The 14,322-nt window shown below is 49.4% G+C and overlaps 1 protein-coding gene across 1 annotated transcript in view; it reads right to left on the minus strand.

Annotated features, from left to right (window-relative positions):
* The window catches only part of LOC144153722 (rho GTPase-activating protein 18-like), a gene marked incomplete in the record, with an annotated part of 196,060 nt that overhangs the window by 5,882 nt on the left and 175,856 nt on the right, over nucleotides 1-14,322 (minus strand). The window contains 5 exon segments of the mRNA XM_077685413.1: nucleotides 675-757; nucleotides 4,126-4,303; nucleotides 7,676-7,753; nucleotides 8,657-8,754; nucleotides 9,376-9,541. Coding sequence (XP_077541539.1) covers nucleotides 675-757; nucleotides 4,126-4,303; nucleotides 7,676-7,753; nucleotides 8,657-8,754; nucleotides 9,376-9,541 — 603 coding nt within the window.

The following is a 14,322-nucleotide window of genomic DNA, read 5'->3' on the forward strand; positions in this document are numbered from 1 at the left end:
TCAATCGAATTCCAAGCGAATAGGGCAGCGGCGCTCATCCCAAGCCGGCACAACTAGCGAATGAACGTTTAAATACGCATACGGTATTTTTCTTTTTAAGAGACTCCGTACATACGAACATAATATTAAAGGGACCGACAACCCACTTTTGTCGAGTATATTTTCCTTATCCCAAATAAAAGGGCATCACCTAAAATACCTTAGCCCGAGGGGGGTTTGCAGATAACGCCCTGGAACTCCTGCAATCGGAATGTTTAGATTAACCAGCCATACGTGGCCCACCAAAAGGAATTTTCGCAATTATGACAGCGAGCCGTGCGGAAACACACCTTTAACTGCACGTGAGAATAAAAGAGGTGTTTAAGAAAAAACAATTTAAAAAACAATAATGTGCCACCTTTCCTATTCATTTATGCGATTTCTGAATCACGCGTTGAAACCGACGGAATTTTTGGGACACGTACGGTAGTGTCACGTTTAGACACCACGTGGCGCCACCCTTCATAAATTTTAGTGCCAAATTAAAATTATTTCCGCCTGTTTCCTTAGAAATTCCTTACGGTTACCCCGGTGTGTAAAACGCTGGCTTTATTGTGAGCTAGAGCACATGCAATCCCCAAAAAGCGCTTGCCTGTCCCTTTAAACCTCACTGGACACATCACTAACGTACTCACAAGTAAGGTGGTCCGATTAGCTTCCGGAAGCAGCAGTACCAGGAGGTTGAGGGCCTTGATCTGGTCCAGCAGGGTCGGGATAACTGCGAAGAGAGAACGACGGGCATCTGGGAAAACGTAGCTGATTGAAGCTTCACTCCAAGCTCTACAAAAAAAGGCAGCTATGACCAGGGGCGGTATTCTCGTGTTTTGTCCGTTTTGCGTCCGTTTCAAAAGTGTCTGTTTTGAGCAACCCCTGACTGGCTAAAAGCGAACAACCGGATGTGACGCCATGCAAGCACGGCGGAGCTATGAGCTGCGGCTTCTCGGAGCAGACGATTTGGAGCAGACGATTTCACGCCGCCTTGTTGTTGGTTCGCTGGCGGATCAATAAACACATCAAAAATATTTTAAAATAGGTTTAGTCGTTTAAAATGTGTTTACAAGAACAGTTGCGCAAAAGTCAACCCAAAGCCCACCTACAACTGGAAGTACGTCACAGTAAAACGGACACAAAACGGACGTTTTGAAAACGGACAAACACAAGAATACCACCCCAGAATTGCGAGCATTTAGAAAAAATCATTTATCTCTGTACGACGTAAATAACCGGTAACCTGAAGTAGGTCACAATTAAATCTCCAACCATTATGTTAGCCTCCAAAGTTCAAGGAAAGAAACAGAGAGAGAGAGAGAGAGAGAGAGAGAGAGAGAAGTAATAGGAGGAAGGGTCGACACAAATCTTCAGCAATGCTTCTTCGCGTCTCAATGGCTTCACCCAACAGTTTCGACACGTATCCCATGTGCTTCCCGCATTCACCGCCCGAGAATGTTCCCGGAAAGTAAGGCATGAAGATGGTCGATACCCTCATTTTAAAGGCCAATAGGCACACCATCGGACTCTCCATTAGTGCGTTTGTAGGCGAGCTTCTTCACATTGAGCTTTACAACACAATGGACAAGCCGATAGAGGGTCACTTCTCAAACCATAAATACCCGCCAAGTTGCAACGCATATGGTCACCACGTTCGTACCGAGCACCACAACATGTCACACCGCGCGCACCAGTCGCGCCCCGCTGGCAACGGGGCTTCATGATGCTACCGTATTCCTGTAACATGCGCCCCTCACAACTCGAGGGTCGCTGTCAAGCAAGGGCTGAAGCGCTGATCTCCGTCTTCGGTGGGGATCCAGCAATCTACATGGCCGCCTCTCAATACCGAGGTCAGTTAGGCTATGTTCAGACTACCGACTAAAAAGCTATATCATGATCTATGGACGTAAAAAACTGTGGTTGATTCCTCTGTCATAGGAATCAGTAAAACACGAAAGAGAAATGTGCAGCGAAATCTGCACCTGAGCATGATTTGCGGGTCGGCGGCTGTCCTGTGGGTGTGCTTGGCGAGCGACGTCCTGCTAGCGGGTTGCTTCGGCAAAGATGTACTCGCGCCATATGACGTCAGTGAAATCTTGGGGTATCGCGGCATAAAACACTGTCGTGTTAAAATGTAAAACCCGAAAACGAACAACTCTAACTATATAGTACTCTTTAGTATTAGAGGTTGCTTCCCCGCAAGAAGACCCTGTGTGCAGGGGTGCACCCTTTACAGGCCGCTTGCTTCGTTGTACTGGTGTTACTTCCGTGACGAATATGACGTCAGCGAAATATTTGTGTATCCGGGAATAAAACACCTTCATGTTAAAAACCGGCACGCCACGCAATTCCGCTGGCTGAGACATGAAATGACGTCATTTTTTGAAGTTATTACGACAGTTGCGGCAACAGTATGAACCCGGCCTTGCCACCATTGTAACTACTACCAGAACCGATCTTTGTCCGTGTTCCTTACTTAAGACCCAAGACATCACGCCAGCAGAATAAGACAACTATTCCCTTGGCTGTCACTAAAGTTACTCAACCACGCACGCAATAGGTCATCCCCGACTAGGCACGGGCTTACTGAGATCACTAATCGGGGTGGGCGTCCCGAACTGCCTTGTATTCGTCGCAAAACCACTCCCCCAGCATCTCTTCCAGGCTCGCGCGGCAGCTTCATCATTCAACATGTTCCTTCAACTGTCCATGCTGCGCGTACCAGCGCGAAAAGTTAGCTAAGTCGTCGGTCCACAGTTAAAAAATCGGGTATTGTCTGAGAACGTCCTCCTAAGAACCTGTCCAGGCCCGCAGCGTTCAAACAAGGCGTTCAAGACACTTTTGGCATTTTTGAAAAGCAGCCGTTTGGCAGCTAGATTGCACCGCACGCCCCGTCGTGGTGAACTTTCGTACATGAACTGTACACAGCCTAGACATTATTTTCTTTTTCGTATAGGTCATACCTTGTGGTCTCTCTACCTCACAATATGCATAACGCTAGCTTTGCACAAGGCAGGCATTCATGCACAGTGCGAGGAACCACCGCGGGTTCGAGCTATTTGAGCACGCTCACGATACTGAAACGCCGTCGCGCCAACTTAACACCGCCTCTGTTGGGCAGGTGGAGAAGGGGGCGACAAAGGAATATGCCCAGGGTACGGAGGGAAGACGTTTATTTTATACTAACATTCTAGTCACATATTTTACAGTCCCAATTACACAATTTACAGTACACGTACGTACTTCCCGTTAGGTGAAAGGGGCGATGGGGCGCCACGCGCAAGTGCGCACGTTTCGTCGGCGCAGTGCCAGTGGGCTCTTCTGTCAGGGCAAATTCCGGGGTGCTCGCACGTTGTGCGCGCGCGCATCGCCGTGCTGGCCGGATCGGCTCGCAGCAGCGAGGGAGACGGGGCCCATTCGCTCACAGGCGCGTACCGCACGGCGTGTTCGTCGAGTGGTAGGTACGGCCTTACTATATGCAAGCGTAGGGACAACAGGAGCAGCCTTAGGCACGGGCCGCAGCCGGAAGGGCTGGTGGGCTTTCGCCGGCGCAACAGAGTTGCCGCCGGCTGGTAAAGAAAGCGTCACATACCTTCGGCCAACGCCTTCGGCGTCCTGGAAGCGTCTCCCCGAACGGACCCCCGCGCAGGGCGCGCGTTCGCGTCCTCGGCGAGAGTCGGGTTCGGGCCTCGTTCAAACGGACCAATCAGGTGAGGTTAGCTCCGCTACCAGGGCGGAGCGCCCGCTGCGTGACAGTGTTTTATCGCCGCAACGGTCTCTGCAGGCTTCACCTCACGCAAGAGTTTGAGAGACGGCTCGGCTCTACGCAGTGGCGCCAAGACGAGCCGGAATTTTGGAGGAGAGAGGGGAAGAGCGCCGCGTAATGACACAAACCCAGTGATCGCGCAATGGCCTGGGCGTCAGGATCCCCACAACCTTCACCTCTATCTCATTAACATCATGCTGTCAGCCTCTAACTACGCTCTCCCCCCCACCATTTTCCCCCCACGCACGTACAGTAGCAGGTCAGAGCCTATATGACCAGGCCGACCCTTCTGTGTATTCTATCCATTCAATAAAATCCCCCCCTCTGCTCACCTTGCACTTGAAGGAAGGCCTCGGCGTACTTGTTGGTGAGCAGTGGCTCTGGCAGACTTCGCAGAAGCTGCTTCAGCAGGCCGGCCACCTCGTGCACGCCGTAGTGGCCCAGCACCGCGGTCAGCCGCTCGGGGCTCCGGCATCCGCTGTAGCACGACTCCAACTCGCTCCGCAGAGCCTGAATTGCGGCGCAGTGACGTTTCACTCACGCTCACCCAAAGGGACTCGGCAACACTTTTGATAAACTTTTTCACTCTTTCCTTCGCGTCTGGGAGCACTGCGAAAGCTATATAGTTATCGCCAGTATGGAGCGGCAGAGTGATTTGCTCGTCGCAGCAGATACGCCTTCCGTTTCTGCTTTGATTTTGTGGCGTTCTTTTTAGAATGGCTATCGAACGCGTTCATTGCTGCAACTGAAGGAGAGCCGGCCAATAGCCGCTACACCGCTGTAATGACGTAATTCCTGCGGTCGAAGAACGCGAACACCGGGAAAGAGAGAAAAATCTTTTGAGCAAGTTTCTAAGTGTTTAGATGGCCATGGAGCAGAAATTTTTGGCGGCGGTACTTTCCGAAGCCCTATTCCAAGTACTGGATGTGTTGGTTTACTACGTCCGGCAGGCATTTAGGATTTCGAAAAAAAGGTGAATAAAATATTGCAGGGCCCCTTAAATCGTCACTGCAGTGCCTAGATGCGCCACATTTGTGCAACTACACACGCGCCTTTGTTGCGGCTTTACCAATGAAGGGAAACTGGATGAAGCGTCCATTTTCTACGACGTCTTTTGCCTACTATAAGTGAATCAAAGTCGAATGACTGACAGAATTTTCGAGGAGAATTTCTATTCCTCTCACAAAGCAAGGAACAAGCGACGAGATGCCTCACTCCCCACATCCAATGCATTCTGCAGACTCAAGTTTAAACCACAATGATATTTTCCACTTCAAAAGTCCACAGCTGACGTGCCAAGTATTGCGAGAAAGGGTTCCCCCAAAATGAAAGCATCAAAGGCGCCGAACTACGCTAATTATACGCGTATACATTTAGCTTAAAGAAATTCGCTCTCATCCTATAGTGCGAGATGCACTGCGTTCTTACTAGCAAAACTGGCTATGAAGCTGCCAGTGGCGGAGAGAAAACGCAATGTTTCGGGCGGTGTGTCCTTTTTTTTTTTTTTTAGCAGCGGAGCTGTTTAGCAAATTGTAATTTTCGTGTCCGCAGTTAAAAATACCCAGAAAGTGCCGAGCGCGCGCACGCGAGCGCGGGCCTCGCGGTTACCGCCCACTAGTTAACACAACCAAGAAAATGACGATATAGCGCTCGTGTGTGCGTGCTTCGCGTCGACCGCCCAGCGTCCCCTGCGCACGTTTGTCAAGCCAAGCATGCCCACTTAGGGTGGTTGGCCAACATTGGCCAAAAGAAACTTCATCGTTGGCTGTAATCGTGACAACACTTGCTCGAAACGAGAAAGGCACGTCATAGCGTACGCCCCTCCAAGATGGTGTCCAATGATTATCACTGCCAAAAAACTGAAAGAAGCTCCCACTTATAGCAACAATGGTGGATTAAAGGTCGTTGCGGCAGCGGAGAAGAAGCAAATCGGTTGCAATCGTGGACTTGAGCCGTCGTGATGTTCGTGAAGGTTGCCTACAGCTTCGCTACCTCCAAGGCTTACGCGTGTCAGCTTCCTTCATCTTTTTTCTTCATTACAATTCATCCCACCGCAGTAATTCATGCTACACATGCCACGATAACAGTGGCCTACTCCTTCAAGTTCAACCTCCCCTCAAAACAGTTTCTAAGTTTATACACGACGAATGTCGTACACCCAGAAACCGTACACTTGCCTCGCCCACACTATACGGAGCAAAAATAAATTGCAGCGAATTCCAGGCACGTCGCGCGAACACCGTAGATAAAGCGAGGCTGCGTTGTCTGCGGGCGAGGCTTTTATGGGACAGTCCTCCAAATCCAGTGAAAGCTCACCCCGAAAGAGGGCCTCACCGCGGCATCTTCGAATCAAACGGAATCAATCCGACACGCTCACGAGCGCAACACCAGGAGGCCCGTTAGGACGAGGAACGATCGAGCCGCTTTATAATTGTTATTTTGGGGGCGGCGCCCGTGCAGAGCGTAGACGACCACTCAAGGAAGAGCCGAGTGCTCCAGGTGCGGCGTCCTTCAGACTTTGGTCGCGAGGAAGGAAGTGCGACAGGTGTGAAAAACGTACACGGTCCAGTTTGGTCCAGTGCACCACTCACCATGAAAGCGACGTCCGCGTTTGGCGCGCACATCAACGCGGTAGCAGGTCACATACTCCATGTTTCGTAAACAGAAGCAGAAAACTGTCGCCATTCACCAAAAGAATTTCTGCGCTCGCGGAAGAGCCAATATTAACGCCTTCGCCTGCTATCGCAAGAAGCGAGTCGTCATTTTGGCGTTAAGAGGCATTCGTTTTGTCGCGTCTTACTTTTGGTGTAGCGCTTGTATTTTGTCAGGTGCCCTCTTGTCGTTTTAAAGCGAATCTTTAGTGTTCTCACTGATGGCGTCTGTACCACGAATACGTCCTGTAGGAAAGCCAACTTTCTCTGGCGATAATGATGATAATGAAGAAAAACGCTTCCCGTGGTCTAAATCGAACGTGGGTCACCCGCGTTATGATGCCGGCGTCTATCCAACTGCTCCATTTCGACATGGTCAAAACTCACTCCAAGCTCAGACGATAACCAAAGAATCAGTCACCAGAAAGCTTCGCGTTCAACCATTTTCGTCGTTAGACGGATGGGGTGCATGTCTTTTTTAATGCAGTAGCTACCTACACCAACGCCACCGCATTTTTATGAGGTCACGCTGTGACGTAGATATATAACCACAATCCGGTGGCGGTCGCCCGGTTCGCACGCTGGAGTTGTGGTAACGGCGCTCAGAGGCCCAGCATTTGAGCGTGCTGCAGTGGGGTCGATTACCATACGCGCCGCGGACGCATAGTAGTTCGAAAGGGAAGTAACTGACCCCCATAACTTAAGCTATTGGTTCGAACATGGGAGCGAAAAATAGGGGGAAAGAAGTTCTGCGACATTGCTCCGTATGTCGCAGATGGAATAGTCATTTCATTTCGGATGTTACGTTCATTATTCTTATTCTTGAGCTTTAAAAGCATATGCAAAAAAGCAAACTATTTAGCAGCGTTGTTTGGGTTCGTATACGCCCGCAACGGTGCAACTTCAAAGCGTTAGAAATTTATTCCCGGAGCAACACGTGCATCGAAGGGTAAATGTCCTGTGGCGGCGCGACATGTCTCTACGTTTTCGTTATTTTTCAGCCGCTGAAAAAAAAAAAAAAAAAAAAGTGGTATGGCCTAGCACCATGCACTTGTAAACGGAGAACGTACCACTACCAATAAAAACCGACTCGTTCTTTGCCTGACGCGGCCCTTTACTGCAACGCCATGGGGCCTTGTTAGAGTAATCGGTAACTTTAGTATAGTAGGGAGTAAGCAACATAATATGTTTCCTTGTGGGCCAGACGTGTACAAGCGTGTCCAACACTCACGTCGATCTTGAGCGCCGAACCGGAGACTCGCAAGATGCCTTCCTCCTGAAGACCATAGCGCCGCAGGTGGTCCAGGATCTGCGACGACAAGCACAGAAACACTGCAGCGAAGGCAGCGAGCCTCTCGCTCTCTTCAGGCAATTTGTTATGAAACAATGGCAAAACAATTCGCACTGCGAAGGGCCAAATAGGCATTGCAAAATGGCTCTGGAATACTTTCAGAGTGGAAGGGTGGAACATTAGAACTTTTAGCTGTTCTGTACATAGCTTCGCATGTTTTTAATACCCTGTGGAAAAATGGCGCGAATAAAAAAAAGAACTGAAAGAACGTTAGAATTGAAATATTGGGCCTTGAAAATGGTAACGCTCACTTTCTACGCAAGGGTTCTAACAAGGAACTAGTCTCCGTACCGGGCGTGCCCCTGTTGGAATTTCCGTCCGTTAAAAGCTTTCAGTTGAGATTGTCACTTTGAAGGCTTCATTTTTCTGAAGATCATTCCGTGCATCAGACAAACGTACTCTTCACAGGTTCCTACAAGAACTACAGTAGACACCGCGAATGGTCATCATGCGGAACAGCCATCACAGCCGAAGTATTACAAACATAACCTTCAGTTTCCGACGACCGGTGTTAGTTTAAACAGTTGAGATCTCACAAAATATAGCGGGAATGCCGTCCACCTTACAGCATGACGAAACACACGAGAACTATACTCTCCTCTACGCTTTTCTCACCTTTCTAATTTTTACATTTATCTACCCTATCCCATTCTCTCTCACTACATTCCCACTTCCGGACTGGGTTGAATGCAGGTGAACTCCCGTATCATCAGTCCGTTTGCTTTCTCTGTTCCTCTAAAATAAACCCCGATTTCCTCCTGACGAAACGAAAACGAAAGAAAGTTAAGCGATAGGGCATTCTTCTCTAAAAGGTGTGCACGGCGTCGTTTCTGTGACCAGTGACTACTGCGGCTTCCTCACCTCGCGGATGACGAGCGGCACCTTGTGGTCAGCCTGCATGTGCCGCATGTTGTCCTGCTCCAGCAGCGTCGTCAGCGGGACCCCGTACAGCAGGCTCTCTGCGAACCAGCGTACACCAAGATACGCCCTGTAGCTCAAGTTCAAGACTCCAGATCGAGCAAAAGAACTTGTGAATCAACGTGGCGCCCTCACGGCTGGAGGGTCCGACGGTACTTTATTGTTTCATTAAAAACACTTCGAGAAGAATCCCACGTTTCGCACACAATTCCACAGGGGCAGAGACGCCTTCAGCCCGACGTTACTTACATTCAGTGTGCGGACGTGGTAACATGTTTAGGAGCACGAGCTCATTCAGACCTAAATAACCGAGGTTTCATAAAATGGGTCCTTGCCAACCGCATGAAAACAATTAATGAAGTAGTTTTATTTTAAGTCGATTGTATAGTCAACAGCAGTACTCTCGATTGTTACCGGACTAACAAGAAGCACCGTGTGCCTTCTATCTTTGTGGAGGGTTGCAAACAGAAATTTACGTCCCATCAAGTGGGGTAACTCCAACCGAGGGTCAGACGAGGAGCTGGATATCTTAGTTATGATGCGACCAATTGTATACGTGTTCGTCGCTCCACCGCAACAATGTTACAAGAGGCGATCTCATCTAATAATACAGTAGTTCCGGAGGACCTGAGATGTGGGGAGAGTCTGAGAACGCCACGTGCCTTTGGCCCTGCGGCGGGTGTTCTTTCGTCGCGCGTACGTGATGCCGAGCCTGTCGAAGAGCGCCGTGAGTTCGATGAGCGCCAGGCTCCGCACCTTGCGCCAGTCGGCTGGGGATAGGTGGGCAGGCACCGTCACGCCCGCGGGCTGCTCGGACAGCGTCACCAACTGCCAGAGAAAGAGGGGGAGAAAAATACCTCAAGATAACGGCACAGAACTACGGAGAATTGCCTACTAATGCGTAAACAGTCGAACTTCCCGCTTCGTATACTTAGTGTTACGGGCCCGCACTTCGTGCACAAACACGCACGCCCGCACGCACATGCACACATACGCACACACACACACACACACACACACACACACACACACACACACACACACACACACACACACACACACACACACACACCGAGTAAGACAAACAGGCAGACGCACGCACATACAGGCAGACAGACAGGCGCACGCTGACCATAAATATTTCATAAATATCCTTGCAATGTCCTAACCGTATGATACTCGTGACAACTGCTGCGGTGAATTCGGTACACTAGACCGACGTTGTGAGATACAAATCTCACTCAGTCAAGGTTTCTATAAAAATAGGCCGCGTGTATACATGGTACCGTTCGTTAAGACACATTAACCTGTCGAAACACCGGGGAAACGTGTGTGAAATGTTCGAGCGCGATGGCGCAGATAATTCCTTTCAGCGGCAAAGCAGACACGGTCGATGGCAGCGGGCCGAGACTTCTGCCACGGAACCTGCCCTCCTGACAGCAAGGCAGGTTAATCACTCTGTCGCAAGTCAGCAGGCAGGACGCCGCGGACCCATCTAGCCTCAGTTCCGCCTGCGCAAGCTCCTACACTACGGCGGACGATCCATTAGCTCCGCTCGCTTCGAGATGTCGCCGATTACCGGCCGCCCAGACCGAAACTTCGAGTTTGACCGCTGCGACGTCTGCAGGACCGACAAAGAAAGGGTGCACTTCCGCAGCCGCCATTTGCGACTGCGAAGTCGCAACTGGCGACTGCCGCCAACAATAGGCGAGAATTGAAGACCCACTTTACGTATTACTCCTTCATACCCTTACAAATTACGACAAACTGATGTCCCGTACCAGGCACGCGAAGTGGCTCTAGTAAAACAAATCGGCAAAAAACCGCGAGGAACGAGAAAATGGCGAGCGCTCGTGAGCGAGTGCCTCACGGTGACAGCCGAGTCCTCAGTTCCCGCAGTGGCTTTAGTAAAAAAAAAAAAAAAGAACTCAGCGCTGTCGTCAAACGCTACCGCGCATGCAAAAGAAGAAAGTCCAGCGCTAATGCTAAAGAAGAAAAGACACCCTGCTTGGGAGAAGTCACTGCACCCGCCGCATTCTCTAGAAGCCATTACCGGTAATTGGAGACACATGGCTACGGGTGTGCCAATCGTTCCCGAGAGGACTTGCAGTCGAGTCGATGACGGAGACCTGGTGAAAGTCTACAATGCTGAGGATGACTTTGCGTCTACCACTCGCTGCGAAGAGGACGACGACCTCTTCGTTGAATAGCGCGACGAATGCTAGCACCGCAACTATGCAAATAAACAATGATACTGAAACTTAACTATGCGTCCGGCAATGCTCACCTACAACAGCTTCGCCATTCAAGCCTTGCGCGTGTGTGCAAGCTTCCATGAATTTTTGTTTCCCCAGCGAGCATTTCGACGCGCGCCCATCTACAGCAAACATTGTTCGCTGTGTTTATGTCAACAATCTGACTGCAACACTATTTCCTGTTCCCAAGGCCTGCGGACCCCACACACTAAACTTTTTTACACCCTTATCGCCAAAAAGTGAAGCATAAGTGGAATAACGGTTTTAGGACGTCATTACGCCCTTTTTCTTAGGTTCCAACACCATAATTTGTAGCTTTACAGCCTTTTTGTGTTGCCAGAAAGGTGTTGACCGACTGCAACACCCTCGATTTTTTGTAGGGTGTTGAAAGCGTGTGAAGTACGTGTTCATTTGCAAAGAAAAAAAGAGTAGCTGGGGGCCGACCTGGCTTCCTACAATGTTGCAACGTATTTCTGGGTTTTGCTAGTCTTTGCGGAGCTTAAGTGCTGAGGAGTGAGGACAAATTTAGCCGGATTTTACAAGGCTGTTCCAGTGTGCATCCCCCTTCCCACCCCCTGCTCTGCTCCCCCCCCCCCCCCTTTCGAACAGCAGATCCAAGGGGGAAATAGGCTTGTTCGACCCTCAGCTCCGTGGTTTCTACAGCCTTGCACCACTAGTGCAAGCTGTGCCTTTTTTTTTTTTGCGTTTTAGTAGCCCCACAAGACTATCACCTTTAAAACGGTATAGTAAGAGTTGCGCATTCGCATGTGCCCCTTGTTCTCACACTAGAACAGGTGCAAAAGCCGACTTCACTGTTATGATACCGTATCTGCGGTTGTGCACCCTTTACAGGCGATGCTGTTTTTTTTTTGTTTTTTGTTTTTTTCGTATTTTCCCCCCTAACGCCACCGAACCAAACAAACTCAAGCTTAAACAGCTCTCCGCTGGTAATAAATAATCCCAATTCATATTGTTTTAAACACCGTGAGGTAGAAAACATCCCCCGCTCGTATAAAATGTTCAAGTCCACCCCTGTAAACGGATAGAAAATACCTACAAAGTTAGGGGTCTTTCACACCCTTTTTCTTAGTTCCACTCACCCTAATTTGTAGTTTTACACCTATGTGGCGAAAAAAGGGTGTTCAAATAATAAACACCCTTCTTGGTGGGTGTTGAGAGGGTGTGGAGTAGGTGTTTGGTAGTTGATGAAATTTCATGACTTATTGAACATCGTAACCACATCACGGTTAAAAAGTTTTGCAAATCCGCATGCTGACTTGTGAATGCTCGCATTAAAATGCATAATTCAAATGTTAGCGCTAAAATATATGATTTTTGTGACAAACCCGCTGACTCTATCAGACGACTTTCCTCTGCTGGCTATAAAAGCAAGAAGAGAAGCTGTATTTCTATGGTAAGTATACACTCACTCTCCCCGTGCATCCCGCTGGTTTTCTTGCTCAATTCATTTCTGGTCCAAGTGTAACTTGTGCGTGTTGAATTAGCCTCTATCTCATGCGGCGCGATCAGCCGATCCCCACTATCACGCGTAGCTGCGCTGCCCACAACCTTATTTTGGGGTGTTAAGAAACCTTACGCCGCTATTCATGGGTGTTCACAATCACAGGCACACCCTTTTTCATCCCTACACCCTTTTATAGCCAAAACACCTTTTAAAGGTGTGCGTCATGGGACGAAATGTTCAGGCCCGTCCTGGCCGCAAAGGTTTTTGCAGTCGGTCAACGCCCTTCTTGCCGCACAAAAAAGGTGCAAAGCTACAAATTAGGGTGTTGTAACCTAAGAAAAAAAAGAGTAATGACTTCTCAAGACCATTATTCCACCTATACTACACCTTCTTTGGGCGATAAAAGTGTAAACAATTTATGCGTGCGTGTAAATGGAAGATAAGATTTAAACTGCCCTCAGCATGCCGCACGCTCGCACATTGGGGCACACAGGGGTGTTGATTGGCAGGGGAATCAATCAGCTCGAAAGATGAAGTGCCAACCGATTAGGACTGCCAACTTCGACAGTATGCTTTTCCTTAACGACAAAATGTTGAGGTTCATAGAGCGCTCATCGTCTAATCACACTGTCCTTTTCAAAAAATACACATTGTGGCTTACGAACATTTCATTTCCTCGTCCAAAGAACGAGTTCAAAATATTTCATACTAAGCTTTCCCCGTTCCAATTTCTCCATCACATTATTCTTAAGAAAGTGTTACTTTGTACCTCGTGTTCTGGGAGCACGCTTTCGCGTTTCTTTCGCTGCGAGTTTTTTCCCCCAGCAATCCGTTTCGGGCTCAACCAGAGTACCCTCGCACACGGCTTTCTATTCTTCGTTAGTGCTCTCACTGAAGCGCGCATACCTTTCAAAGGTACAAGAGCTCGAATGAGCGTGTAATCGTGCTCAAAGCAAGAGGAACTGCCTTTAAGGCGCTCCCACACGTCGCACGCGAGGCTACCGAAAGGCTTCGCTGAACTGAAGAAACCCCAAAAGTGCAGTTCTAAAATTTGTGTCGGCCGTAAAAAAGTGCCCAAGGAAGGAAGTCGTTTAAAAAAACGGCCTGGGAAACTGTGCGGTAGCGCGCAAAATGAGAAAAAAATAGAGGATAACGGTAACGACGCCGGTAGGGAATCTACCGCAAAGAAAGCGTTTTGTGGCCACTTGCGGCCAGTGTGACGACGATCGCCGAGGAAGCGTCCGACACGCGAACAGCACGCGACACGCGTGACGACGCGTCTGTGTGGCAGACGCCTACTCGAATGGCCGGACACCTCCGCGGAAGGAAGGCCAAGTTTCCCGGAAAAAAAAGGAAGGGGAAAAACGGAAGGAAGGCGGGGGGCGTCTTCGGAACACCAACGAACTTTTACAAGCCGCTTTTGAAAGACACGCGAGGCGTTTACGGATGACCTCACGCACGACTTTTCTCCCGTGTCAGCATGCTGGTTAGCTCGCGTGGAATGATGGAATAGCTGCTGAAGTTTGTACAACAAATTTGATTACTGATTGACTGATTGTGGGATTTAACGCACCGAAGCTACAACTGGGCTATGAGTCGCTCCGTAGTGGAGTGCTCCGGATTAATTTTGACCACCTGGGTATCTTTCACGTGCGCCGAAATCTCGGCACACGGGCGTTTTGCTGTCTGGCGCCATCACTTCGGCGTGTTGTAGCTTGCTCTTGATCAGTACAGTGCACGGTCTCTGCGGGGGAGGGGGATTACTGGGATTTCATACTATTCATTCGTCAATCTTCGGAGGGCGATCAGACCTCGCTCCGGCGGCCCGTTTTTGTTGAACATCCGAAATATTATTTTCTCTCTCTCTCTCTCTCTCTCTCTCTCTCTCT

The sequence above is a fragment of the Haemaphysalis longicornis genome, unplaced genomic scaffold (assembly GCF_048455015.1).
Source record: "Haemaphysalis longicornis isolate Haplotype H1 unplaced genomic scaffold, Haemaphysalis longicornis Haplotype H1 scaffold_9, whole genome shotgun sequence".
NCBI lineage: Eukaryota > Metazoa > Arthropoda > Arachnida > Ixodida > Ixodidae > Haemaphysalis > Haemaphysalis longicornis.